Source organism: Rhamphochromis sp. 'chilingali' (genome assembly GCF_963969265.1).
Source record: "Rhamphochromis sp. 'chilingali' genome assembly, chromosome: 14".
Classification (NCBI taxonomy): domain Eukaryota; kingdom Metazoa; phylum Chordata; class Actinopteri; order Cichliformes; family Cichlidae; genus Rhamphochromis; species Rhamphochromis sp. 'chilingali'.
In genome coordinates this window covers 2343584-2369883 of record NC_137941.1, presented here as the reverse complement: position 1 = coordinate 2369883, position 26300 = coordinate 2343584, and the positions used below count along the sequence as shown (strand labels likewise).

Genomic DNA, 26300 nt, shown 5'->3' with positions numbered 1-26300 from the left:
AACAAAACACTGAAAAAAGCCCAACAATAACATTTTTAGGTTGTCTAAGTGACTTATATATTACGTTTAACCCGAGCAGCGAAACTCCGCGGTGATCTGAAAATGATGTGCCGGGAGTTGTGCCGTTCTCGGCCGCATCAGTAACCCTCGAGCTCCCGGCTAGCTGTCGAGCTGGTGGGTAGCAGACGCCTCTGAAAACGTCGAAGCACTTTTGCAAATATGGGATATCTTGATAAACCGAGCAGATATTTGATGTTTACACAACTACTTTCTCGCCTGAAAATATTTTAAAAGTTTATTTTGTGACCCAGAAAGATTAGTATGAGTAATTTTAAAACTTAGTAGCGGCCGCCATTGTTGGAAACTGGAGTTTGGCTGGGCCGCGCTATGCATTCTGGGATATGGTAGTAATTTGGACAGCCTTCGGCGCGTCGCTGTGACGTAATCGGTCTACAAATGCGGCCTCAGGAGGATGCAGCCCATGAATTTGGACATGTCCAGAGTATAATCGCAGCCTTTGCGGTTAGAAAATTGCACTTGATCATGTCGCGATATTATCGCAAATGCGATATATCGTTCAGCCCTAGTTATAGTAAGTCATGATTTAATGAGGACGCCATAGAAAGGCCGGGAAAAAAGAGCAGGTACTGCCCACATCTGTCACGGAGGCTGCTTCCGTGTCGTCTACGTGTGTGTGATCTAATTCCTGCGTGTGCACAGCCTTAAAAGCAGAGGCTAAGGTGGCACATTATTCTTACAACACATTCACAATTCTCCTTTACAGGTTAACTACATGTTGTCCTAACTGAGTGTTAACTGCACTCGGTAATAAACTTTACATTAGCGGAGGTCAGCGCTGCACACGGATCGCTTTGTAACAGCCGCTGACTCATTCACTGTCTTGGTTTTTATATTAGTCAGTCTGTTTGGGTGTGTGGGCACTTTCACGAGCATTAACAGAAAGACGCGTTTGAATCCGTCTGAGATGTTCGGATCGAATCGAGAGAACGAGGAAACGAAGCGTACAGATACTCGTTTTCATTCGTGCCACGGCAACTAATGGACAAGCCGAGGAGAGTGAAACAGTTCTTTCAGGTAACGGCACGATTATCAGGCAGTTACTGTGGGACTTTGTTAGGCAAAGCAATCTTTTCAACAACGCCATGCAGGATTGTTCTGGAATAGTTGTGGCAGTGAACGCCTCGTCAGCCCACAAGAAGTCTGCGCTGCGACAGAAAGCTCTGAATTTCTCGTATCTGTGATCGTCACTAAATAAATCACACAAAAAATACGTGAAGAAACAGCGAGCTGTGGCAAAATGTAAGTATCACTATCAGTATTCGAGGGGTGAATCATCAACCACAACAATGTTGGGCTTTCTTTAAACGTCCTTCATCTCTCAGCCTCAGCTGCCAATTCACAGGAAGTTAGAAAACTAGATAAAGTTGTTTACCTGTTAGATTTTAATCAGAGGACGACATTGTTATGAAACAGGAACTTTAACAGAGAAACAGGCTGGTGCTACAGTTCCACACAGAATCTTCATTTTTGTCGTGAATCTTTTCATTTTAGAACTTTTCCTTTGACTAAGCGGCTAAAATGGCACCAAAGGGTGGCAATGACGTTACTTTTCAGCACGATCCCAAACATGCTGAAACATGCAGTAAAAGCATTCCTGGACAGAAACACGTTATCACGGATCGGGCCTCCCAGAGCTCGGAGCTCAACATTATTGAAGCAGTAAAATCAGACGACAGGTTGCCTCAGAGGCTTCACACCATTTACCGACTTACAACTTTGTTAGAATTGTACCAACTCTGGTTTTTCTTACAATCCTTAAACTATTTATGTTTGCACGTTTCAATAAATTGCAGCATCCATTTCCCATTTTCCTACTGAAATATGAATAAATGAGCGGTGGCTCCAGTTTTTCATAAAGACACTCACTGCCATATTCTCTTAGCTGCAATCCCAGTGGTGTAGAACAGCCTGAGCGCAAATATACAACATAATTCAAACTGGGAAGGAGGCTTACTTGCAAATTTGATATAAGGTCAACGAGGACGAGGCTCAGGTAGCCTGTTCTCAGGATATTTCTGTGTTAAAGCTTATGGAACAATGAAATTGCTTTTAAATTGTATTCAGCCAAAAGAGAGAAAACAATGTAGAAAGCTGCAGCTTAGAATCTGCATTTCTTACTGGTGTTCGTCAGGGACAGATGAACCTTCACAAGCTCCCTAAAAGTTTTCTGGGAATCTGACACCGTCTTCCAGAAAATCGATTGGTCACTCTCGACTGATGGGTGTAAGGTAACCTGCCCCAGAGCAAGCCAAGAGTGCAGGGTACGGTATCGTGCTAATCTGCTCCGGTGTAAATGTAAACCATCTCACAGTACAGGCTTCTGTAGAGGGAGGAGCTTAATGCAGGGCTTGACCACAGAAACACACCTGGCTAAAGCCTCACCGTCAGCACTCCTGCACAGATTTGCAGTACTTTACAGATTACTGCGTATGCTGTGGACTGTTTCTCCCTGTGTTATAATGTGGCAGCCTGCCCTCCTCACTACCAAAACAAGCACATGTGCACACATGCCTAAAGGCCCAAAGGAGGCACAGGGCACTGCACACCCTGAACACTTAATTACTGCACTCATTAGTGTTTGCATGTGTGTCTGCCTGTGAAAGTAAAAAAAAAAAAAGATGCAAGCATGTTTGTAGCTGTTTATTTTCAGCCCATGTGAGTGTGGCGGTCTCTGCGTGGCCGTGTGCGTTCACTGAGTGTGTTTCTGCGTTTCTGTTTGTGACCCTGACCCTGTTTTGGCAATCTTTTGTAGTGAGCTAATGATGGAGCTTTTTGCACTGCATCTGCGAAGGCCTTGATCTGGATTAGAATACAGCTTTAATGAAGGGAAAGTAGGGCAGAAGTACACACATAAACAGAAGTAAACACAAATGTAGACAAACATGCACACAAACAAGAACTATCCTCAACCGCAGCCTCAGCACCCGGCAGCCATCCAGAGACACACCTGGGCATTAACAGGCTTTTTCTTCTTTTTTCAGTTCAATTCAACTTTATTTACAAAGCACCAAATCAAAACAACAGCAGCCTCCAGTCGCTCCACCACCATCTTTGCTGCTCTCTGCGAGTCATTATTCCATCTCTGCTCCAACCAGCTTCATGACCACACTTCTTTAAAATATATTTTACATGTTTATCAAGGTGAGCAATTAGTTCAGAAGTCAGTCACACACACACAAATACACACTGACCTTCCACTGAAGGGGTGTTTGGCTGGCCGCTCCACCCCTGCTGGCCTCTCCACAGTGGGACCAGCTGCCTGCAGAGAACAGACACAGAGCATGTATACTGTAGACACGTGGACAAATTAAGTAATTACGGTTTAAATAAAAGTGTAATGAGTGACTAAGCCAAGGAAGTTTATGTATTTTGATTTAAACTGTCTAAAATTCAGAGTTTAGAATAAAGAAATGAGTGAAGTGAACAAATAACAATTCATATATGAAGCCGATCCTGTTAGAAGAAGGTAAACGCAAGTGTGAATCACATTTATTATACCATAGTGTAAAGTTTGCATAAAGCCACAGGTCTGTCAGCCAACAGGACTGACCCGACTGCTTCTGCCTGTAAAGCTGTCTCATCATCAGACTGGGAAACGCACCTCGGCAGACCTGGCTGGGCTTCGGTCAGTGCTGGTGGAAAGGAGCTCTCGCAGGAACAGGATCAACTAAACAATGTAACTGGTCGATTTCTCCTCAGAGTAGATGTTTAAACTTCATAATTCATAATCCACAAAATCCCATTTTTTGTGAAGCGTAATACTTTTGGACATTTGGATATATTATCAGTCAGTCTTTAGTGACAGACTTTTCGTTCATTATTTTAATATGTTTTTAGAATTTAGACTTCTAAAACTACTCAAACTACACTTGCAAAGAACTGAAGATTTATTTTTATATGAAATGTTTATTATTATTTGTAAGAATGACCCAAACTCACATATGAATATTGGTGAATATCACAGGGGGACATCAGACCTTGGAGAGCATGCTTGTCTGAGCATATGGAGACAAACACACGCAGGTCAATAAGTCTCTCCGTTAGTGGTAGACACTAATGGACTCATATGACCTTTAACCTCTGACCTCAGTCCCCCCAATACTGCCACATGACCTACTCCACCTGTCAGAGACAGAGAGAGGAATAGATGGAACGAAGAGAGGCTGAGAGGAAGACAAATGAGACCAGGGAGAGGAAGAGCAAGGAAGAGGAAAGTCGGGGCGAGTCACGAAATACACGTAAAGTCAGAGACGACGGGTGACGCGACAAGACGAGGAAGGCAAGGTCACGTTCGCCGCAGAATGACAGATAGCAAACATATGTTTGCGGTTTGGCGGCTCGCAAATCAATTAGTCTGGCCTGGCTGTCGATGCCGTCACGTGAGCTTAATTAGAAACAGGATGACAGGTAACATTAATTATAGTAACCTCCTGTCATAACAGTCACTCGTATATTAACTGCAAAGCCTCTGGTGCTTAATTGTATGTCTCATTTAATAAATGTGTGTAGTAACAGCTTCTCTCACTCTGTGTCTCTTTGGAAGAGCAAAATATTAATTACAAAAGGCCACCAATGTATGTTACTTATCAGAGGCTAATTTAAAACAAGTAAATGAATCTGAACGAATAAATGTTTCTCATTATTCACACTGACACCAGCGCGTTCCTCTGAACACTTCTTCTACTTACAGACACTGAACCTCTTGCAGTTTGGAAACTGGAGTCGCTGCTCTTATTTGAAGGAATTAGCTCACTTTCATGATGATAATCAGGTTTTTTTGAAACATTAACAATAAAAGTTCATTTAGTTTTTAGAGGTTAGAAGTATTAACAAAGCTGCAAATTCAGCAGTGTCAGTAAATCACAGCCCACAGAGGAATTAATAATTATAAGAAAATGTGAGACATTCCCACAAAGACGGACAGTTTAATTGGACGCAAAGTAAAAGTTTATTAAAAATAATGATTGAAAGATCTAAAGCTTGATAAGAAATGAAAGATATATTTATTCAATGACAAAGATTTATTTGAAATATGTTGAGGCCTACTGCAGGGAAAAATGAATATATTAGTCTGTCAGAATTGGACAGCTTAATCAATACTTGGAGCATTAATGGTTCTGCAAAACGTGTAGAATAAAGAAGCAGATTTTCCATTTTGAATCACTGATGGATAATCCTTGAATAACTATGCTTTTAACAAATGGCCTGCAAGCGTTTAGCGTTCATGGTCCAATCTAATAATTGCTAAAAGCGGATAAAAAGAGCAAACTATTAGTGATATTACTAATTATTGAATGACCAATCAGGCTAAGTGTTCCCTGAAAATGCTACCACAGCCGGTATGATAAATTAGTATTAATGCATTCTGTGTCTGCGTGTGCACTTTACGTGTCTTCATCTGTATGAACCTGACAAAGCCAACGCCATCCATCTTCCCTTTGGTAATGTGCAGGAATAAATATGGAGTTGTTTTAATTCTGAACAGCAAAGGAAACAAAAGCACTGAGATATAACATTTAATATTTTTTCTCATTAATTTGTTTTTTTTTTTTAAGTTAATTAAACTATTTTTTAATGTTTTTTTCTCTGCTGAAATTTTTAAACTGCAGCAGGTAAAGGAATCAATGAAGCATGAAACACACTACAGCACACACGTGCTGAGTGAAGTGTGTTTTTGGGTGTTAATGTAGTTTTTAGTGCACGTCAGAATCATTTAGTGCAATTAATGAAACCAAGTTCAGCTCAAAACAGAATCATTAATTCAGTACTTCAAAAAAACCCAACACTGATTCAGTTCATCTGGAGGCAACGACTTCAGCAGGAGGAACCTTTCATCATCCAGGTGAGCTCTTCAGTCTCAGCTGACTGCAGGTTTTCCCGGCCGTGTAACAGGCATTGACACACAAACTGCCATAACCACTAATGGCTATGATTACTATTCACAGAGACCTGGGGGTGACTGCAATCACAGCATTGTGAGATAGTATAGATTTACTCTTAGACCCCCTCCTCGGTTCGGTTGACTCCTCGCTCAAACCAGCATTCCTCCCTGTTCACCATGTGGACTGTGTGGGCGTGCAGTCAGCGGAGACAAAGACGTCCACGGATGAGTAATACAGGTTTCTCCCAATGAAAACACTGAGGCTAGATAAACTGAATCAGCTGTCTGGAATTTCCTTTCCCGGATAAGTGGACATGTACCGCTACATCTCAGGAAAAGGTTTAGGAGAGGGGCGTGTTCACCACTGCGCTGCAGCATTTCTTCTTTGAACAGGCCAACTGATGATAAAAGCACAGACACCGACTGGTTTGAACCACAGACTAGCTACAGTGACATCATTATTTGGTTTTTACCGTTAGCATCATTACCATTCCCATCTCGGTTTCCCAAAACCACACGTGACAAGGAGGTTCGGGTCTGACTGTCAGACCTCTCGCTCATTGGCTGATGACTTGTGATAGGCAACACGTTAGCCAACAAGCACATCATGGATAATATGGAGAATATTCAATATGACCGGAAAAAGTGAATGAACCCATAAACTCAGCAGCAAAGTGTTTACAGAGTCCAAGACAGAAGCCAAGACTTCCCAAAGACTTCTACAGGACTAGAAGGGGGTTTTGTTATCGCCACCTGGTGGTCTTCAAACAAAATGCAGGCCTAGCACACAGTGGTCAGCGTCAGGGACATGTCAATGCATACGGACCACGCCCCTAACCACAGCATCCAGGTGGATGAGGACTAAACTATTATTTTCCATCAGGTTGGAAACGTCCTTTTCAAAGCTGTGAAGTTGCTCATGTTAAGACGGAGTCTTTGGAGATGGGCTTGTGTTGCAGCCAGCCTTCAGCAGCCTTCACTTAGAGGCACTGCAGCTGCAGTTTGTGCTGCTATTCCAACACTGGCATCATTTCTCAGCTCTGGTTACTTTGTAAGCTTTATTTGAAAGCCAAATATTTTGCTATTCTTTAACGATTTCAGCTGCTCACCAGTTACTTTCATAATGCTCCAACTGGGCGGGATTGTCTGACTGGAGTAAACAGCATCTCTTCTGTCTGGATGGCAGCTTATGGAGCTTAGGTTTATGTTATATCATTAGGAAGTAATGATTCCTTTACAAATATGGAAATTCATGATAAAATCTTCATATTATTGTTTATTATTAGCACATTTTTGAAACTATGCATCCACACAGTCTGGTAAACTCCTCCCCAGCTTCACATCTGAAAGACTTTCTCTCTCTGGAACGCCCTTTTTACACCCACTCATGTTTCTCATTAACCCCATTAGCTGTGATTCACTCCACCAGGTGTTATTTTTCTTTGTTTGGGGTTTTTCCTCCACTTGTACAACTTTTCATCATTTTGTTCCCCTTTTTTCATGTTTTGTATGTTTTTCACATCAGTTTTTAGAATGATGCTTTTGAAAAACACGTTTTTCAGTTTGTCCAAACACTGTTAATAACACAGTTATAGATGTGTATATGAAAAAATAAATTCAATGACAAACATGCATGAAAGGTGGCACAAAAGACATGATGAGACATGCAGACATGCACACACACAGGTGTAGCATTAAAAATAAGTGCTGCAGTGTCCCTGTGGTATTCTAGACAATAATAAGCACCCCCAGCCCGAGCAACACATTTTTACCAACACGTATCCCTGCCTGTGTGTGTCTGTGTGCTGTAAGCATGACAAACAGTAAGAAAGGGAAAAGAGTGGGTTTTTTTGGTGTACTGTACTCGTTTGAGTCTGGCATTTAGAAAGAAAGAGCTGCACCAGTAAATCTTTCCAGGTCAAAATTAAATAAGAGAGGGGACCAAGAGAAGGAGCAAAGACAGAGACAGGAGAAAGACAGAGAATTACTCCAAGAAGAGTACTTTCTTCCCCTCATCGCTCTCACCAAAAGGCCAAGTGACAATTTGAACAATTACCCAGAGCCATTACCTCTATCTGAACCGTGCTGCTTGAGAAGAGACAGATGAGCCAGTGACTGAGCGTGTGCGCGTACGTGTGAGTACGAGCGAATGAATCAAAGAGTGAGGGACGCTGAAAGAGACGAAAAAAGACTGACAGCGACTGAGAAAATAACGTACGAGGAAGAGACAAACAGAAAGAGAATTTCTTCAGAAAACACTCAGCACAGGGCCATTTAGCACTCCAGCACTTACATGGTAGTTACTGCAGCACAGCAGGTAGATGGAGGAAACCCGTGTGGCACCGACGGCTTAAAAAACACAAAGATGTGAAGGAAAAACGTGCAGAAAGAGAGATTTCTTTTTACAGCTGTGGTACGGTGGAACGGTTGGACTTAAATCTGATGTAACGGTTTATATTTGCAAACACACAGACAGATATGTGTTGGTCCTCCTGACCCGCTGACACATGGACTACATCTATTCTTGTGTTTTAAAATCTCTGCTGTACAATTATCCAACCCTGTAAAAAGAACAGCTCAAAGACAACATTAAAAGCAGAAAATTACCATGACATTCACGCCCATGATGAGTGTACGTATATGTGGATCAGTATGATCCGGGTATGATTTTGGTCCGGGTATGACTCTTTTAACGTAACACAATGTAGTTATTAAAGACGATGAACATTAATTCACAGTAATAGGAGTAATATAAGTTGAAAACTACAGTTCTGAGATTTTATGTGTGAAATAAGGGAAGCCTGAGGAGCTGATGTGGTCAACCAATATATAAGCACCTCAATGCCTGCTGCATTACTGACATCCTGTAATATTTCATATCAGTAGCTGCACGAGTGACAGCAGCTTAGTTGTACGGAGTGGAAATTGAGTTTAGAATAACACAATCTGTGGCCCTAAACTCCTTACCTTATTTCTCCAGGAAAGATCAATGTTATTAGCAATAAGGTGCGTAATATTTATTATGGAGTTTACTATGAGTGCCAAGCTGTGGGTTACTGGTCTATTTCTCATCTCACTTGTGTGAAGTCAGTGTAACAAAACTCAACAACTACCAACAAGACATGAGACAACAGGTGCAACCAGGTGCCGTTGAACTCTGCAGGACAAATGCATGTGGCACAGTCACAAACATGTTAGGTCATCCTCAGCAACAACGAGCATGGAGACTGACCACCTCTGAGGACCAACCACAGTCCCCTAAAGCACTAAACCCTGCAAACAGAGAGGTCTGTGGGGAAAACAGCGTGATTAAGAAAGGGTGTTTGTCCAGTCAGGAATCTCAAGGGCTCAAGGATCACTACTCAGGAGTCTAATCAAGCACGGGCTTCCTTTAACCAGCGGACTGGAGGGACTTTCTGAGTAAATAAAGCCACAACAACATGTCAGGACTGCATGTCTACACAACAAGCACACAATAATGATTTTATTTATTATAATATTCTGTTAATGCGTGTCAATTATTAATGAACAGGTGTATTTAATTATCAATGATGGGATAAAGCATTAGAAAATATATTAAACTTTTTTATAATGAAGAATTTTAACACTTCAGTTCAATTCAGTTTTATTTACACAGCATCAAATCACAACAACAGCCGCCTCGAGGTGCTTTCTATTGTAAGGTAGACCCTGCAATAATACATACAGAGAAAAACCCAACAATCATGTGACCCCCTATGAGCGAGCACTTTGGTGACAGTGGGAAGGAAAAACTCCCTTTTAACAGGAAGAAACCTCCGGCAGAACCAGGCTCAGGGAGGGGCGGGGCCATCTGCTGTGATTGGTTGGGGTGAGAGAAGGAAGACAGGATAAAGACATGCTGTTCAGTGGTTCAAAAATTTGTAATGACATTAAGGCTAACAAATGAGAGCATTAAATAACTTGTTTTACTTGATTAATTTAATTATCTGGATACATGTGTATAGAAAAGAAATATATCTTTAACTTGTGCTTTTGCAGAGCGGCCCACAACATTTGAGCAGTGGAGTTGTGTGGTACTTGTTGTAATTTGTTATGTGAAACGACAAAGACTGTCGCGTATAAAGAAGTATGCGTGTCCACTTTACAAGGACAAAATTGGCCTCAGTCACACACTGAGGTTGCTGCCAGCCGCTGTGAAAACGATCACTAAGGCTACGTCCACACCTAAACGCGTATTTTTGAAAACAGTGATTTTTCTATGTGTTTTCGTTCACTGACAACGGAGATTTTTAAAAACTCCTGCCAGCGTGGAGATTTTTGAAAACTGCGTGTGGACGAGGAAAACAGAGATTTAGTCATGTGCGCCATGTTATTGTTTCCATGAGATGAATTTCTACAATGGCAGATGTAGACAAAATACTATTTGCTGTTAATCTTCTGCAGTTTGTTCTCTTTCCCTCCCAGGCTTCCAGACCTCTCAATGGCCAACATTTCTACACGGTTACAATTATATCGCCACCTGCTGCTTCGGCATGTCCTTGACAGTGTTTGACTTTGTTTTTTGCGTTGTGGACATGGTTCTTTTTTTCTTTTTTTTTTAAACAAAAATGGAAAATCGGTACGTGGGTCAACCCAGAGACTACTACTGCGTGGAAAATGATCGAATCCGCCAAGGCAGCACCGCATAGACTACAAGATCTTCTGTTTGCTAATGTTCCCGCCAATACGCTCTACAACAACAACGAATTTGGACCTATTATTGCCAACTCTATACAGGTATGGAGGAAGATAGAACGGCGGCTGAGCGCTCCAGTTAAATTTTGTAAAAGCTCACCACTCTGGCATAATTTAAAGTTACTATGTGGCAGCCGACCATTTGTTCAACCCTCTTGGTTCTCACTCGGGATAAACCTTTTTGATGATCTATTCAACGCCCAAGGCCTTTGCTCATTTCAGGACTTAAGGACACGTTTTTCTCTTCCTGCATCTTCTTACTTTGTATATCTGCAGCTCAGATCAGCTCTAAAAGCATACGGTGTCCCCTGGGACTCTCCTCTTCCCTCTCATCCCATGTTGGACTGGATCCTGCCTAAATCTGGCAGACCCTCTGTTTCCAAAATCTACAACAAATTAGCTGAACATGGTATGAAGTCCCTGCCCATTGAATCTATTTGGGTCAGGGAACTGGGAGAACTACAGGTTAATATAGACTGGGATACAGTGTGGTCTAATCTGAGTTTGACTTCTAAGAACCTGGCGCATCAATTAATTCATTTCAAAACCATACACAGAACATACATTACGCCCTATAGGAGGTTCCAGATGAAACTACAGGCTACGTATTACTGTCACATCTGCAATGATTCATCACCTGGCACGTTTTTGCACATGTTTTGGGACTGTCCTGTGGTATCCGATTTTTGGGTCTTTGTGAACTCTGTGTTATCTGAGGTACTGGAAGTTTTTTTATGTTCCCAATCCTGGTCTTTGTCTCCTTAACGATACCTCTGAAATCTCCTTAAAACAAATGCAATGCAAAATGTTGTTCGCTGGATTTACATCCACAAAGAAGACTATTACAAAGCAATGGTTCTGTCCTGACATTTGTATGGAATCATTCTGGAGACGATGTCTTATCCGTGTTATTGGTTTTGAACATACCACAGCAAAATTAAATAAAGCTCGACCCACGACTGTTGACGCTTGGAAAATCTTCTCATCCAGAGTTATCTCCTGGAAGAGGCAATAATTGGTTTTAACTTTGTGTTTTTGTGTCTTTTCTTTGCTGTCCCTATGCCTTGTTTGCTAATGTTTGCTTTGCTACTGCAGTTTACAGTTGTGCTGTATATGTCTGTACCCCCCCCCCGTTTTAAATCAATAAAATGTTGATCACAAAAAAAAAATGGAAAATCTCAGTTTACAAAAATACCTGTGTACATGTGGCTGTAGCCAAAAGCTTCGTTTACACAGACCGGTGAGTGACTCCACTGGTAACCACTGCTCACCTGGAAAAATATGTATTCCTGAATTGTTTAGCTGAAGGCTGCTGGCAGTCGTCAGTGTTAAGATGGTGGCAAAGAGGTTTCTGCTGCTGCTGCACCAAAAGCCTCCTCGTGATTGCCTTGGTTGCCAACAGACTGCTGCAGTCCTGATCATGTGCTTGATAGACGCTGACGTGTCTGCAAAAGCGAAGCCTGTTTGACTGGTTGTTGGCTGCAACGCTAAGGCACAACTTAGAAAGTAAATGGGGAGTTGCAGACAAAGTACAGTAATTCTTTAGGTTTTAAAACGAGTAAGTAATGTGTAATATATGTTTTAAATAATCTACCCAATGCTCTTGGAATAAACAGTGTAACATGATAATGAAGGTTATAGATTAAAGATGGCAGAGCTCGATCAACGTTCAATTTGAATTCAAGCTAGTGAAATTAGCTGTTCTCCATTAGATGGATGTTGGGTTTATCGCGCTACATGTAAGCAGATGTATCAGGTCATCGCTGCACTTGTGCATCCTATATTTTTGGGTCTGAGTATTCAGATAGGACAAAGAAAGGAAACTGAAGAAATGCAGCATGGACAGACTGACTGTTTTTAAGAAGATCACGAGACTAAAAAGTGCAAACAGCTTCAGAGAAGAACCCAAACATGACAGACAACAAACGGTTAGTATTCCTACAGCAGCTCCTTTTGTGTTTACTTTGGGTTAACTGTGACTCCAAATTAGTCATTCTGACACAAACTGGGTCAAAATGTTAAAAATGTTTAAAAAAAAAAAAAAAAGTGTGTAGAAGGTGGAAAATACTGGGAACATGAGAGGAAAGGATAAAAAAAAGAAAAAGAAAAAGAGTTTGCCCTATGACCTTTGAAGAGAGAGAGACAAAAAATGAAAAGAGAGGGAAGAAAAACTGTATTCATCCATCTTTGTTAACGGAGCCTGAAGTGACAAAGTGTGTCTGCAGAGAAAAGACATGATGACACTAAACGCTCCATTCAGCCCAAACCTTAATCACATGTGCCTCACACACACACACACACACACACACACACACACACACACACACACACACACACACACACACACACAACACTGATTCACCCACAGGACACCTGAGCTTGCCATTATAAATGTGTAACCGTGTGTTAAACATGACAAACACGAGCAGCGCACATCAAACAAAACACTTTAAATGACAGGATTGTGCGTGCAATGATGTTGCATTTACATTCACATCATTGTGTATATGCACAGTGTATATAATGCTTTCCTACATACATTAAAAGGCCAGACATTCATAATAATAACAGCAGACCAGGCCAGCTGTAAAGTATTCCCACTACTTTCATTTATGCTTCCAACTAGAAAAGAAATTATGAATTTTCCTTATCCTTTCCTTATCCCCAGCAGCATCAACATTAGACGTTTGCATGCTCGTATAAACGTTGAATGCTATACTCTTTATGAGCTTTATGAGCAGTGGGGTAAAATTAGCATTTGTCCCTGGACTGCTGCTACAACAAAAGCCACAAGGGCATAAATATCTCATCGTTTCTCCCTTTTAAAACAGCATTAGAAGGAAGCTCACAGTGCCCATGATGAGACAGAGTAAATCAATAACTTACAAAAGCTATTCAAACACATTTTAAAAAGATAGTATAACTTTGGAAAAACCTAATGATACCAATCAGTTCGACTTTAATAAATATGCCGTGTCATACAGGAGTTAGCCGGTGCCTATTTAACACAATATATCACAGTTCTTTTCGAGCTGTTGAGGAATTAGGAAGAAGAAGACCGTAAATATCCAGCTAACAACAGTAAATGTATACTCAGCCATTATGTGTATTTCCATAATAGAGGAACATCTGGACTAACCACACTTAACTTGAACTGCTGAAGCTTGAGGAAAACTTTGGAGAGCATTATTGCACCGACCAAGCACTGATCGTTTAGCCTCGTACACCACAGGTGTGGCTCAGGGCCATTCTGCTGATTCACAGGTAGACCAGCCAAGACCTACTCCTATGCATATATATATGAACATATACGTATTGTTTTAATACATACCAGAAAAATCCTTGAAATGTAAGTATTACAGTATTTTTATATTTTAGTTTTAGGTCTTTAAGTGTGTTTCTGTGTGCTGTTCTCTCTTTTTTTCCTCCAGTGGCCTTAGGGTCTTACCATCAAAGTGTTGTCTTCCTTGAAGGAGGGCTCAGACTCTGCTGGTTGGGGGCTGAGGGCAGAATCACTGCTGCTTCGCACCAGCAGGGGTGTGTCTATAATAAGCATACAGAGGACAGCATCCAGTCAGCCACAGACTTAATGCGCAGATACTTAAACATTAATTGTAAGCTGATGAGCGTACACTAACAGAAACATATACGTGTTATCTGCAACATGATGCAAAATCAAGACGAATTTGAAAGTGAGAAGATCTGCCGCCCAAAGTCATGGTTATACATACACGAGTGCAGAAATGTGTGTTCGTTTATGCAGCTTCAGTGTGCACACTAATTAATTACTCAAAATGTTTGAAGATGTTCAGCAGCCCGTAAATCAACAACTTTTCCCTCATTTCTATCTTTGCATAAGCTGTGTTCAGAAAAAAGCACATAGCATGAATCTAACCACCAACTAACCACACAACAGTTGGTCTGAAGCCACATTGACTCTGCTCCTCTGGTAGCTTCTCTGTCTGTCAGTCCAAAATAATAGACAGCGCCTGGCTCCAGAGCCAGACAGGCGAGAGGTTTATCACAGAAAAACAGAAACGCACACGGAAACACACATAAATGTTACGTTCTGGTCACAGCTGGGACGTTTTCCTGAGATTTAATGTGTTAATTTTAAATGTACAGCTACAGCAGCTACACTGTAATATAAGAAACATTTTACAAGTCTGTGGTTTTAGATTGGGATTGTTTAGTGTGTAAAGTCCAACTTTGTAGATTTACAAATAGGTTTGTTTAAATAGCCATAAATTGACACTCACTGGACAAGTTTAAAAGTTCACCCTGCTAGGAGCAGGTGGATGCTTCCTTCATGGTATGGATTCAACAAGGTGCTGGAAAACCCTCAGAGATTTTGGTCCATATTGATATGACAGCATCACGCAGCTGTGGCGGGAAACAGCCGTTACGCCGCATCCCTAAGGTGCTCTATTGGATTGAGATCTGGTGACTGGAGACCATTAGAGTACAGTGAACTCATGACAGAGCCCAGCTAGAGATGATTTGAGCTTTGTGGCATGGTGTGTTATCCTTCTGGAAGCAGCCATGACAGTAAGGTCCACTGTGATCATAAAGAGATGGACATGTGTGGAATTTAAATGACGCTTAATTAGCATTATGGGTCCTAAAGAGTGCCACAGACCCACACCGTTACACCACCACCCTGAACAGCTTGATGTCATTTACACCAAATTCTGACCTTACCATCAAAATATTAAGAAATGGAGTCTCATTAGACCCAGAACAGTTTCTGAAATCTTCTAGAATCTAGTTTTGGTGAGGCCGTGCGAATAGCAGCCTCAGTTCCTGCTCGTAGCTGGCAGGTGTGGCGCCCGGTGTGGTCTTCTGGTGCAGTAGCCCATCTGCTTAAAGGTTTAAGACAGGGGTGGGCAATTCCAGGCCTCGAGGGCTGGTGTCCTGCAGGTTTAAGATCTCACCTTGGGTCAACACCCCTGAATCACATGATTAGTTCGTTACCAGGCCTCTGGAGAACTTCAGGACATGTTGAGGAGCTAATTTATTCATTTAAATCAGCTGTGTTTGTTCAAGGACACATCTAAAACCTGCAGGGACACCGGCCCTCGAGACCTGGAGTTGCCCACCCCTGGTTTAAGATGTTGTACTTTTAGAAATGCTCTTCTGCATACCTTGGTTCTAAAAAGTGGTTAATTGAGCTACTGTTCTGTTCCTATCAGCTCAAACCGTGAAGACACTAAAGATGGCTGTGCAGAAAGACCCCAGCAGATCAGCAGTGCATGAAACACTGAGACCAACCTAACAGCTATGCTAGGTCAAAGCCACTTAAATCCCTTTTCTTCTCCCATTCTAAAGCTTGGTTTGCACAGAGGCTCATAAGGTAATTGCATTAACAAGTCGTCGAACAGGTGAGTGAATATTTACTTAAGTGGGATGTACTCTGTGAAACACGAGCCATATTTAGCAAATTTGTGAATACTATCCAATTAAATATAAGAGCTGGCATTGGGTTTAACGACCCTCAACTTTGATGCAACAACCAATGGGAGCAAAGAAGACCAGTGGTCATGTGCTATGATGGAGTGGGAAATGTATAAAACACAATTTTCTCACCCTCTCCAGGACAAGCACATTTGTAAATCTACTTCCAAATTAATTTTGTTAACATAAAGCAAAGTTTGTAGGGATTGAACCGCCACGCTCCCCCGGTGAGGAAGGACGTGGCGACACTGAATGTGTGATGTATCTGCAACCAGAACATCACAGAGCTCTAAAGTGCGACACGTTAATGTATACGCTGATGCTCATGCATAGATGGTTGATCTGCACATTTGTTTGTGCAAGAAGCTGATATATGATAGTGTTTTCGTCTGTGCATCTCATCACCCCTTCACATAAAATAATCACTTAACAGAAACGGATAAATGAAACACAGCGTCCTTTGCTTTGTGCAGAACGGAGAAAACGTGAAATTGGAAGAAAGAACTGCAAAACTAAAGCCAATTACTGAGATTTATTAGCAGTGGCATTACTATGACATGTGTGGTATACTCCCAGACCTTAACTCTACCCCTCCCACTCATGGGGACCATCAATCCATGCATACATTAAGAACACTGTCATGATAGTGTCTACAGTTCAATAGGGAATACTATAGTAAGGTGGTGGTGAGGGTGGAGGGAACTCTATATGGTCGCACTACTCAGAAAACATGCCAAATGGTATTTGTAGGGTCATTTATTGATCATCACAAAATGGACCCTTGGTGCTCTTAAGACGGGGTGGGGGATATGGATTACATCAAAGCTTCAATGAATTCATCTCCTCAAAGGAAGCAATGAAAGAGGGATAATGGATGGAGGACAGAAGTGGTGAAAATGAGGGCAGAGAAACAGAAAGAAAAGAAAATATATAAATATATATAAAAACAAAATACGACTATACTGTAAATACTGAAAAATAAAACAATAAAATTGGTTAAAATAAGATATGTGGCATATTCCAAAAGATATTCTAATTTAAAGAGAATTCTAGATTTTCTAGTCATCGTCACTAACGTCCACTTCCTGACAAACTCTGGTGTGTAATGATGACAGCATGATTATGAGAGTGGATCTTACACTGAATGTTTCTCATCTAAATATAATCAACGTGCTTAACCTCCTAGGGCCTGGCGTCCACATATGTGGACATCACATTTTGGATTGTCTAGACCACAATACTAAATTTTGCTCTACAAGGGCCTGATATCCACTTACGAGGACATCATACTGCCACTGTTCTATCGGAATTTAAAACAAACTACCTCATATGTGGATATCAGACCCTTGTAGAGCAAAATCAGGTAAAAAGATAATTCTTTGTTTTTACATTCATCAGGCAAAGAGAAATTAAAGATGCATGCCACGAAAGAGTTCAGGTCTTAGGAGGTTAAATGTTGTTAGTTATTAGATAGGAGTAAGAGGGTGGATGGACGGATGGACGGACGGACGGATGGACGGACGGACGAATGGATGGATGACGGCTGAATGGATGGATAAAATGGATGATGGACGGATGGACGGATGGATGGATGGATGACGGACGGACGGACGGATGGATGACGGACGGACGGATGGATGACGGACGGACGGATGACGGACGGACGGATGGATGACGGCTGAATGGATGGATAAAATGGATGATGGACGGATGGACGGATGACGGACGGATGACGGACGGATGGACGGATGACAGCTGGATGGATGGATGGATGGATGACGGCTGGATGGATGGATGACGGCTGAATGGATGGATGGATGACGGCTGGATGGATGGATGACGGCTGAATGGATGGATGGATGGATGGATGGATGACGGATGGATGGATGGATGGATGACGGATGGATGGATGGATGACAGCTGAATGGATGGATGACGGCTGAATGGATGGATGACGGCTGAATGGATGGATGACGGCTGAATGGATGGATGGATGGATGGATGGATGACGGACGGCTGAATGGATGGACAGACAGACAGACGAATGGATGAACGGATGGATCGATGGATGGACAAATGGATGATGGACGGATGGATGACAGCTGAATGGATGGATGACAGCTGAATGGATGGATGGATGGATGACGGCTGAATGGATGGACAGACAGACAGACGAATGGATGAACGGATGGATCGATGGATGGACAAATGGATGATGGACGGATGGATGGATGGATGACAGCTGAATGGATGGATGGATGGATGGATGGATGACGGCTGAATAGATGGATGGATGGATGATGACGGCTGAATGGATGGATGGATGGATGGATGGATGGATGGATGGATGACGGCTGAATAGATGGACGGACGGACGGACGGATGGACGGACGGACGAATGGACGGACGGACAGACAGACAGACGAACGGCTGAACGGACGGACGGATGGATGGATGGATGGATGGATGGATGGATGGATGGATGGACAAATGGATGATGGATGGATGGATGGATGACGGCTGAATGGATGGATGGATGGATGATGACGGCTGAATGGATGGATGATGACGGCTGAATGGATGGATGGAGGATGGACAGATGGATGACGGACGGCTGAATGGATGGATGGAAGGATGACAGCTGAATGGATGGATGACAGCTGAATGGATGGATGACAGCTGAATGGATGGATGACGGCTGAATGGATGGATGGATGGATGGATGACGGATGGATGGATGGATGACAGCTGAATGGATGGATGACGGCTGAATGGATGGATGACGGCTGAATGGATGGATGGATGGATGGATGGATGACGGACGGCTGAATGGATGGACAGACAGACAGACGAATGGATGAACGGATGGATCGATGGATGGACAAATGGATGATGGACGGATGGATGACAGCTGAATGGATGGATGACAGCTGAATGGATGGATGGATGGATGACGGCTGAATGGATGGACAGACAGACAGACGAATGGATGAACGGATGGATCGATGGATGGACAAATGGATGATGGACGGATGGATGGATGGATGACAGCTGAATGGATGGATGACGGCTGAATGGATGGATGGATGGATGGATGGATGGATGGATGGATGGATGGATGATGACGGCTGAATGGATGGATGGATGGATGGATGGATGGATGACGGCTGAATAGATGGACGGACGGACGAATGGACGGACGGACAGACAGACGAACGGCTGAACGGACGGATGGATGGATGGATGGATGACGGCTGAATGGATGGATGGATGGATGGATGATGACGGCTGAATGGATGGATGGATGGATGGATGATGACGGCTGAATGGATGGATGGATGGATGATGACGGCTGAATGGATGGATGGAGGATGGACAGATGGATGACGGACGGCTGAATGGATGGATGGATGGATGGATGGATGACGGCTGAATGGATGACGGCTGGATGGATGTTACTGGTTTAAAAGACTTCCAGGACAGTTACACATACATTATTAGCATGTTTGTGTATAAAGGGTGAGATAAGAAAATTATACTCACTGTACCAACAGCAGACAGTGATTATATCATGTATGTAGAATTAGGTCGATAATAGGAGTTATTCCATCCTGGTTTTTTCCTGGTTTAAAATGAGCCTCGGGGAGGTGAGCACACACTCGAGCATCTTTGGTCCACGCAGAGTTTAGAGTTTATAAAGGTTTGGGTATTTTCATGTTATTTTTGACTATTTGATTTAAAGATATCCTCACTAAAGTCCCAGTGATTTACCTTTGGTTTGGAAGCTAAAACCTCTTTAGTACGTGTCAAATTTTTGATATGCAGGAAAAAGCTTGGAATCAAGGTAAGTGTGCCACTTACAGAAAACACTACAATCAGTGGTTTTTGACTCTTATGGGAAACCTTTCCTGATCCATTCTAATGCTGATTATGTATCCTAGTTGAGGAATTTTAGCACTTTGATTCCTGATTTTAAGCAGTGTGGGCTCATCAGCCTCGATATTCCTGAGTCCCTCGTTTCACAGAATGAAATGTGTCAATTACTAAGTGAGACCAAAAAAAGAAAAGAAAAATCCAGGAAAGTAAAACCAGAACACGAGGAAACGTGTAAGAGAGAGACAAGTGACTTAACTCAGAGCCCAAAGCTCAGACGGTGATAGAGGCCTAAGTCTGACCTTCTCCCGCTGACAGTGATAGTCTGCAGAGCTCTGTTACCTCTAATCTCCCGTGACAGTCACACATTACAGCTAATCTCTGCTGACAGGCGACCATACTGAAACAGACTAAACTTCCTGTCTTAACACTGTCTGGATCATACAGTGAAGTCCTGCTTTACGAGTAAGGAAGGTCATATCTTACAAGCCGAAATGTCAATTCTTGTATTACTGTTCGAAATAAAACTAGTGGCAACGATTGTGTGAAATTCAGTCTAAAGAAGTGCGATGACCTGCTACCAAACAAAACAATGTGTTTATGACGTGTCCTTTAAGCTGCAGAGAGAAGAATGAGGCCAATGAATGCAGAAATATCTCACTGTCACACTGTTTTAGAGACATTTTGCTAAAACATTTAGAAATGTTAACATTTGCTTTGGCTAAAAGTTAGCAGACACTGTCCATAAGGTGCACAGTTTCATTGTTTCAAAGCAGAATCAAAGAGACTGTGACAGCTTTATACTCACATGTACAGTACTGCTCCTAAACAAGAACGAGGACTTGAAATAAGACAGAGACAGTGAGACAAGGCGAGAAAGACACAGGAAGGAGGAAAGTGATGCAAAGAGAGAGTCGTGCAGACAGGTCGGGCAGGTAACACTGACCAGACAGACATCAGTTTCTACACTGCTCTTCCTGTGTCTCTATCTCAGCTCCGTCACTGCCACCATCATGTTTTTATTTTTTTCATCTGTCCTGACTATCAGGTCCTGTTCTTTGTCTTTGCTGGAATTCATTCCTCGTGTTCAGAACAGGACTCTGAACCTCATAAACACGTTTTATATTTTAAAATTACAGATTCTTTCTTCAAACCATCGACTGCATGAGTTCCTTTGTAATTTGGTGGAGGATGAAACTTGTTTCTTTTCACTCACCTGTTTATGCACTGACCTGCAGGCTGCAGCTAAAAGGCAACGAGCTTCCTGAAGGACTTTTTGTTCCTGTCAGGAGAATCCTTTGAAATGAAATATTGAACAACACTGAGAATACACTGACCTCTCACAGTCTGTCAGGGCGAAATGGTTCCTCACATTTGCTTTGGGTTTTGTGACACCATGAAAAAGTCTGCCTCACTCACCAGAAATTACACCTTAAATAAATATCTTTGTAGACACTTTATGAAGTACTTTGTAATAAATTGAAGATAAACTGTTTAAATACACAAATAATAAACAGAAGTATTACATTTTAACCCTTTAAGACCTACCATAGAACCAAGTCCACCAGAGCTTATATTATATTTTTACATGCTGTAGTGCAATTTTTGGGAGCATTTCAAGTTGATATAAATCAATACAACCATTATAGCCCAAATTTTAATAATATGTCTGCATTAAGTGCCTAGAAATTACATAAATGACAAAAAAGTGCAATAAACTACAAAAAAAATGTAAAATCGTTTTTGTTTTTTTACCATATATTTCTAGTTAGAGAAATTTAAGAGGCATATCCCTCAAAACTGTAAATACAAAAGTTGCACAAAATAGTTTCCACCACAGGAAATTTAAACTAAGTGTCTTCATAGTTTTATTTTTGAAATACACCAATTTTTATACACTGCAGGAAAAATGAAAATAAATATTATAATGCAAATTTGCAAAAAAACAGCATATGCATCAAAATAAACTATTTCCAGCAGTGCAATATGAGTCCTAAGCATCCCAGAAACGACACAGAAAGTCATGAAGTCAAACATAAATTTTAAAAACACAAGTATAGGCTCATGAGGCCCTGATGGTAAAAAACTACATTTCCGCAAATTGACGTCACTTCCGGTTTCGGGCAGGACATGGAGGACATGCGATAGTTCGCGCTGATGGACGTAGGAAGTGTTACAAACAGCTGATCGGATCGGCAAACTGTTTCTGGAATATTATGTTTTTGTTGCTGCAAGTGCTTTTTATGCAGTTTTTGCAAAGCTATATGTGGAAGGAAACCGTGACCGAGGACAAGCTGATGGCATAAGATGTAAGTACAACTCCTCCAGTTTCATATGCAAAAAAAAATATTGCACTAGCTCACGTGGTTGCAGTTCTACAGGGGTTTAAAAATAGTTACGCAAAACGGAGCGTGTCTGCTCCGACCAGCTTTAAAGGGTTAATATTCGCTCTAAGATCATGTAACGCAAATCCCAAAACAACTGACTTGTCAAACATTACTCCCAAAATTTGCGACTCTTTAATGACAGCATGTGGTTATTATCCAGTAAGTTTTACTGGATTTAAAATTTGACTGTAAAACTAATATTTCATGTGACTTATGATCAGGATTCTTACTTTTTTTAAATCCATACAAGAGCGCAGCAGCACTGGAGCTGTTCTCTGAGTTACTCACACCAGTCTTTTTTACAGCACACCATTAGCTAGCTAGCTAAGCAGTCATGCAGTTAGTTTTTCCTGGTTCCCAGAATGTGAACAGCTCAGGTCTCTTATTTAAATGAAAGAAGATATTGACTGATTTTGGTCACGGAGAGCTCAGGACACCTTTGGCTTCTTCAGTGACAATTAGAAAGCTTCACTAAGTTTTATTGGTGTAAGCTGGGGTTCGCAGACAATCTGATCTGCTGTGGGGGTCAAACAATGTCTTCATTTCACATATTCTGGATAATCTGAGATAATCTGTGTAGCTTTTCTTTGCCTATATCAAAACCACTACTTCAAACTCAGTGGCTGTGCTGGTGGGGGCAGCGGTAGGTGCAGGTGAGGCTGTTTGGAAGTTGCCGGCCTGCTCCACTCCGTGTCCGTATGTTTGTGGGAACTTCAAACTCCTACATTTATCCATCACAAATAAGAGTCAAAGCCTCAATTTAACCCTGACCTAGTTGTTACCTAAACCCTGAAACAAAATCTGAACTCAAAGGAGTTTGAAAAATGAAAAAATGCAGTTGCTGTAATGGTCTAAAACTCAAACGGGTTCTCACAAAGACAGCTGGACATGTTTTTATAAATAGACTCACTCATGCTGTGAAGATGAGCTACAAAAACATGGGTTACGCTCTTTTCAAACAGTGATTGCAATAGTACCCACTACCCACTTGTCAGTGTAAGCTGCCTCATGCTTAAATATAATTGCCAACTTAGTCCACATTAATTGCTCCTTAAGTGCATTAATATAGCTGTGAAGAGGAATCAGTGTGTAGATCAGGAGTTATATTAGCAGCTGCAGTCTTTCACACGCAGGTGGTTCCCTGCTTAGTTTAGTCCATTATGGCTGATGTGAGCACCGACACACTGGCCTGTTTGCTCAGAACACATTTCTGCTTTAGACGGAAACACAAATATTACTCACTGGACTTGAGTGCTGAGGAATTGACTTCAATCTCTCCTCCCGTGATTGGCTGGAAAACCGAGAGCTCAGACTGGTAGTGGTCAGGACTCTGGGCCAGGCTTGTGTTAGCCGTGCTCCTCTGCTGGGCTTCATGTTCCTCATAAACCGCCATCAGCTTACAGGAAAACACACAAAATGCAGCAGGTTAGGTTTTTCTGCTTTTGGTATTTTCACATTTAAACAATAACTGCAGCAGAGTAAAGCTTTAGGACATAATATCACAAGTTTTTTACTACCTATTGTAGAAAACAAAGCAGGTTTAAGAGATAACAACCAACATATGGATATCAACAGTGCCCATACTTCACCATTAATCCATAAACAGCCTGCTGGCTTCTTTAAATAAACCACAAACAATAGAAGCTCTGTTTGGTTTACTGCATGCACAAGCACTCAACATGTGTTACCTTGTGGATGAGCACGCTATAGAGGACATCCAACGAGCCCAGCATGCCTGTGACAGAGCGTGTCCTACTGATTAACCACTGACTCCATTAATGTCCTCTGTGCATGTGTGCGCACTGTGCTAACTCTAGCTGGGTTATATAGTGGGATCCCTGTCTATTGAGCACTGCACCGAGTCTGTGTTTAGCCTAACGTTGCACAGAGCTCGTCCACACTGTGTTCTAGGGGCCTCCACTCACAGTCTGAATAGCCCTGTGTGCATGTGTGTGTTTATGTGCATCGTGTCCATAGTGGCTAAGAGTAAAGAAAGGAGACTTTGCCAGCAAAGCCAGAGGCTTCATGTGACAGTGGACACAACAACAACTAGGATTTGTTTGCTGTCTCTTACTCAGGCAGATGCTACTATGTTCCCTCAGTGCAATCTTTTTTCATGGACTGGGATCAGTGGAACAATAATCTACCAGTGTATTTCTGTATATCTGGGTTCTTTGGCGATATATTTTGATGTAAAGTTTTACTAAAAGTTACTGTAATTCCACAATCATAACATCACTGTGTACAGCCCTTTCCACTGTGTGTTGCTAGCAGACCCCACCTTTCACCCTTTATGATTGGGACGCTGCATTAGCTGGCAGCAATTCACAATTGTAATTAATACAACACTCCAGAACCTCATTATTATAACTTTCTCATATACAACAGGCACACAGGAAGAGACTAGCAACAAGTAAAATAAGGACTAATAGGAGTGAATGACACTGCAGACTGACATGTAAGTGGTTGGTAAATACATTAGAGGTGTCACCTACGCAACTGGAGCCTGGACTGTCAGCTAGTGACAAATTGTCAGCTTTCTGTAGAAGAGGCTTAGTGTGACAGGACTTAAGGACCTGCCTGAGTATCCACCTGTTTTTAGTCTCACAGTAATTCAAAGACACCTCAGTGTTCTCCCTGGGCTCACTGTTTGTGGAGAGGTCGGTGTTAACATTTGTTGGGATGCTATTATTTAACCTCCTAGGACCTGGCGTCCACATATGTGGACATCACATTTTGGGTTATTTAGACCAAAATACTCAATTTTGCTCTACAAGGGCCTGATATCCACTTACGAGTACATTATACTGCTACTGTTCTATCGAAATTTTAAACAAATATCCTCATATGTGGCTCTTATTTTTCCTAAGAAACAAAAATCAGGTAAAAAAAAATATCTGGTCATTCTTTGTTTTTACATTCATTGGGTCCCAATCAGCCCAAATATCAAAGAGAAATCAAAAATGCTGCCGTGGAAGAGTTCGGGTCTTAGGAGGTTAATGTAACAACTTGCTGTCAACTCAATCGTAGAAGACCTAGAAGTGTATCTTTACACTTCTACGTCTGCTGCTCAACCTGAAGCTACAACAATAAAAACACAGATGGGGGCGTAATAAGAAATGATTCAGCCTTTAATGCGTCTTTACTAAATGCAGTAAATACGACTTGAGATGAATAACTGTTTTAACAAATACTAAGTCAAGATGCAGAAGCAGCAAGTGAAAAACTACATACACCTGGGAACTAAACAGTTTGTGGAACCATTTTTAGCAGAAGTAACTGGAAGCACTCATTTCCTGTATGACTTTATCAGTCTGTGACATTACTGTGGTGGAAATTTGGCCCACTCTGCTTAGTAACACAGACCCACCACAGCATTTCAATGGGTTGAGGTCTGGACTTTGACTGGGTCATTACACTAACTTCATTCTTTTCTTTTTCAGCCATAGATGTGCAGATTCACAACTGCTCCTGGGATCATTGTCCTGCTGCATTGCCCAATTATTCCCAAGCTTTAGCTGTCAGACAGCTTCATGTTTAGCTCTACAATACTTTAGTATACAGATGGGTTCAGGTCCTGTGGTGCAAAGTGATGTGTTGTGCAAATCCTGATCAAACGTCTCCCCTTTGGTCAACTTCTTGCTCCAGAAGTCTTGCGGTTTGCTCAGATCAGGTCTTGTCATGTTCTCTTTAGAGAGAAGAGATTTTCTCTCCCAGTCTGTTTGGACTGTCATGAACTTGAATACAGCTGAGATAGTCGTTTTGTTTTCTGTAGGTTTTCCGAGCTTTTCACAGTCTGACCTCGGGCTGAATTTGCTGGGACGTTCACTCCTGGGAAGACCGGCCTCTGTCTTCAATGTTGTGAATCCGCATTCTTACTGCAGACCAATTAAATTCAGACAGTTTGG

General features: G+C 41.8%; 1 protein-coding gene across 4 annotated transcripts in view; it reads right to left on the bottom strand.

Moving 5' to 3' along the window:
- Positions 1-26300, bottom strand: part of LOC308410389 (partitioning defective 3 homolog B-like) — a 238090-nt gene that overhangs the window by 163323 nt on the left and 48467 nt on the right. For all 4 annotated transcript variants that reach the window (XM_080903688.1, XM_080903689.1, XM_080903690.1 and 1 more), the window contains exons 3-5: positions 23635-23788; positions 14127-14221; positions 3273-3340 (exon numbers count right to left, since the gene is read on the bottom strand). In XM_080903688.1, the coding sequence (XP_080759814.1) occupies positions 3273-3340; positions 14127-14221; positions 23635-23788 (317 nt within the window). The remainder of the gene's footprint in view (positions 1-3272; positions 3341-14126; positions 14222-23634; positions 23789-26300) is intronic.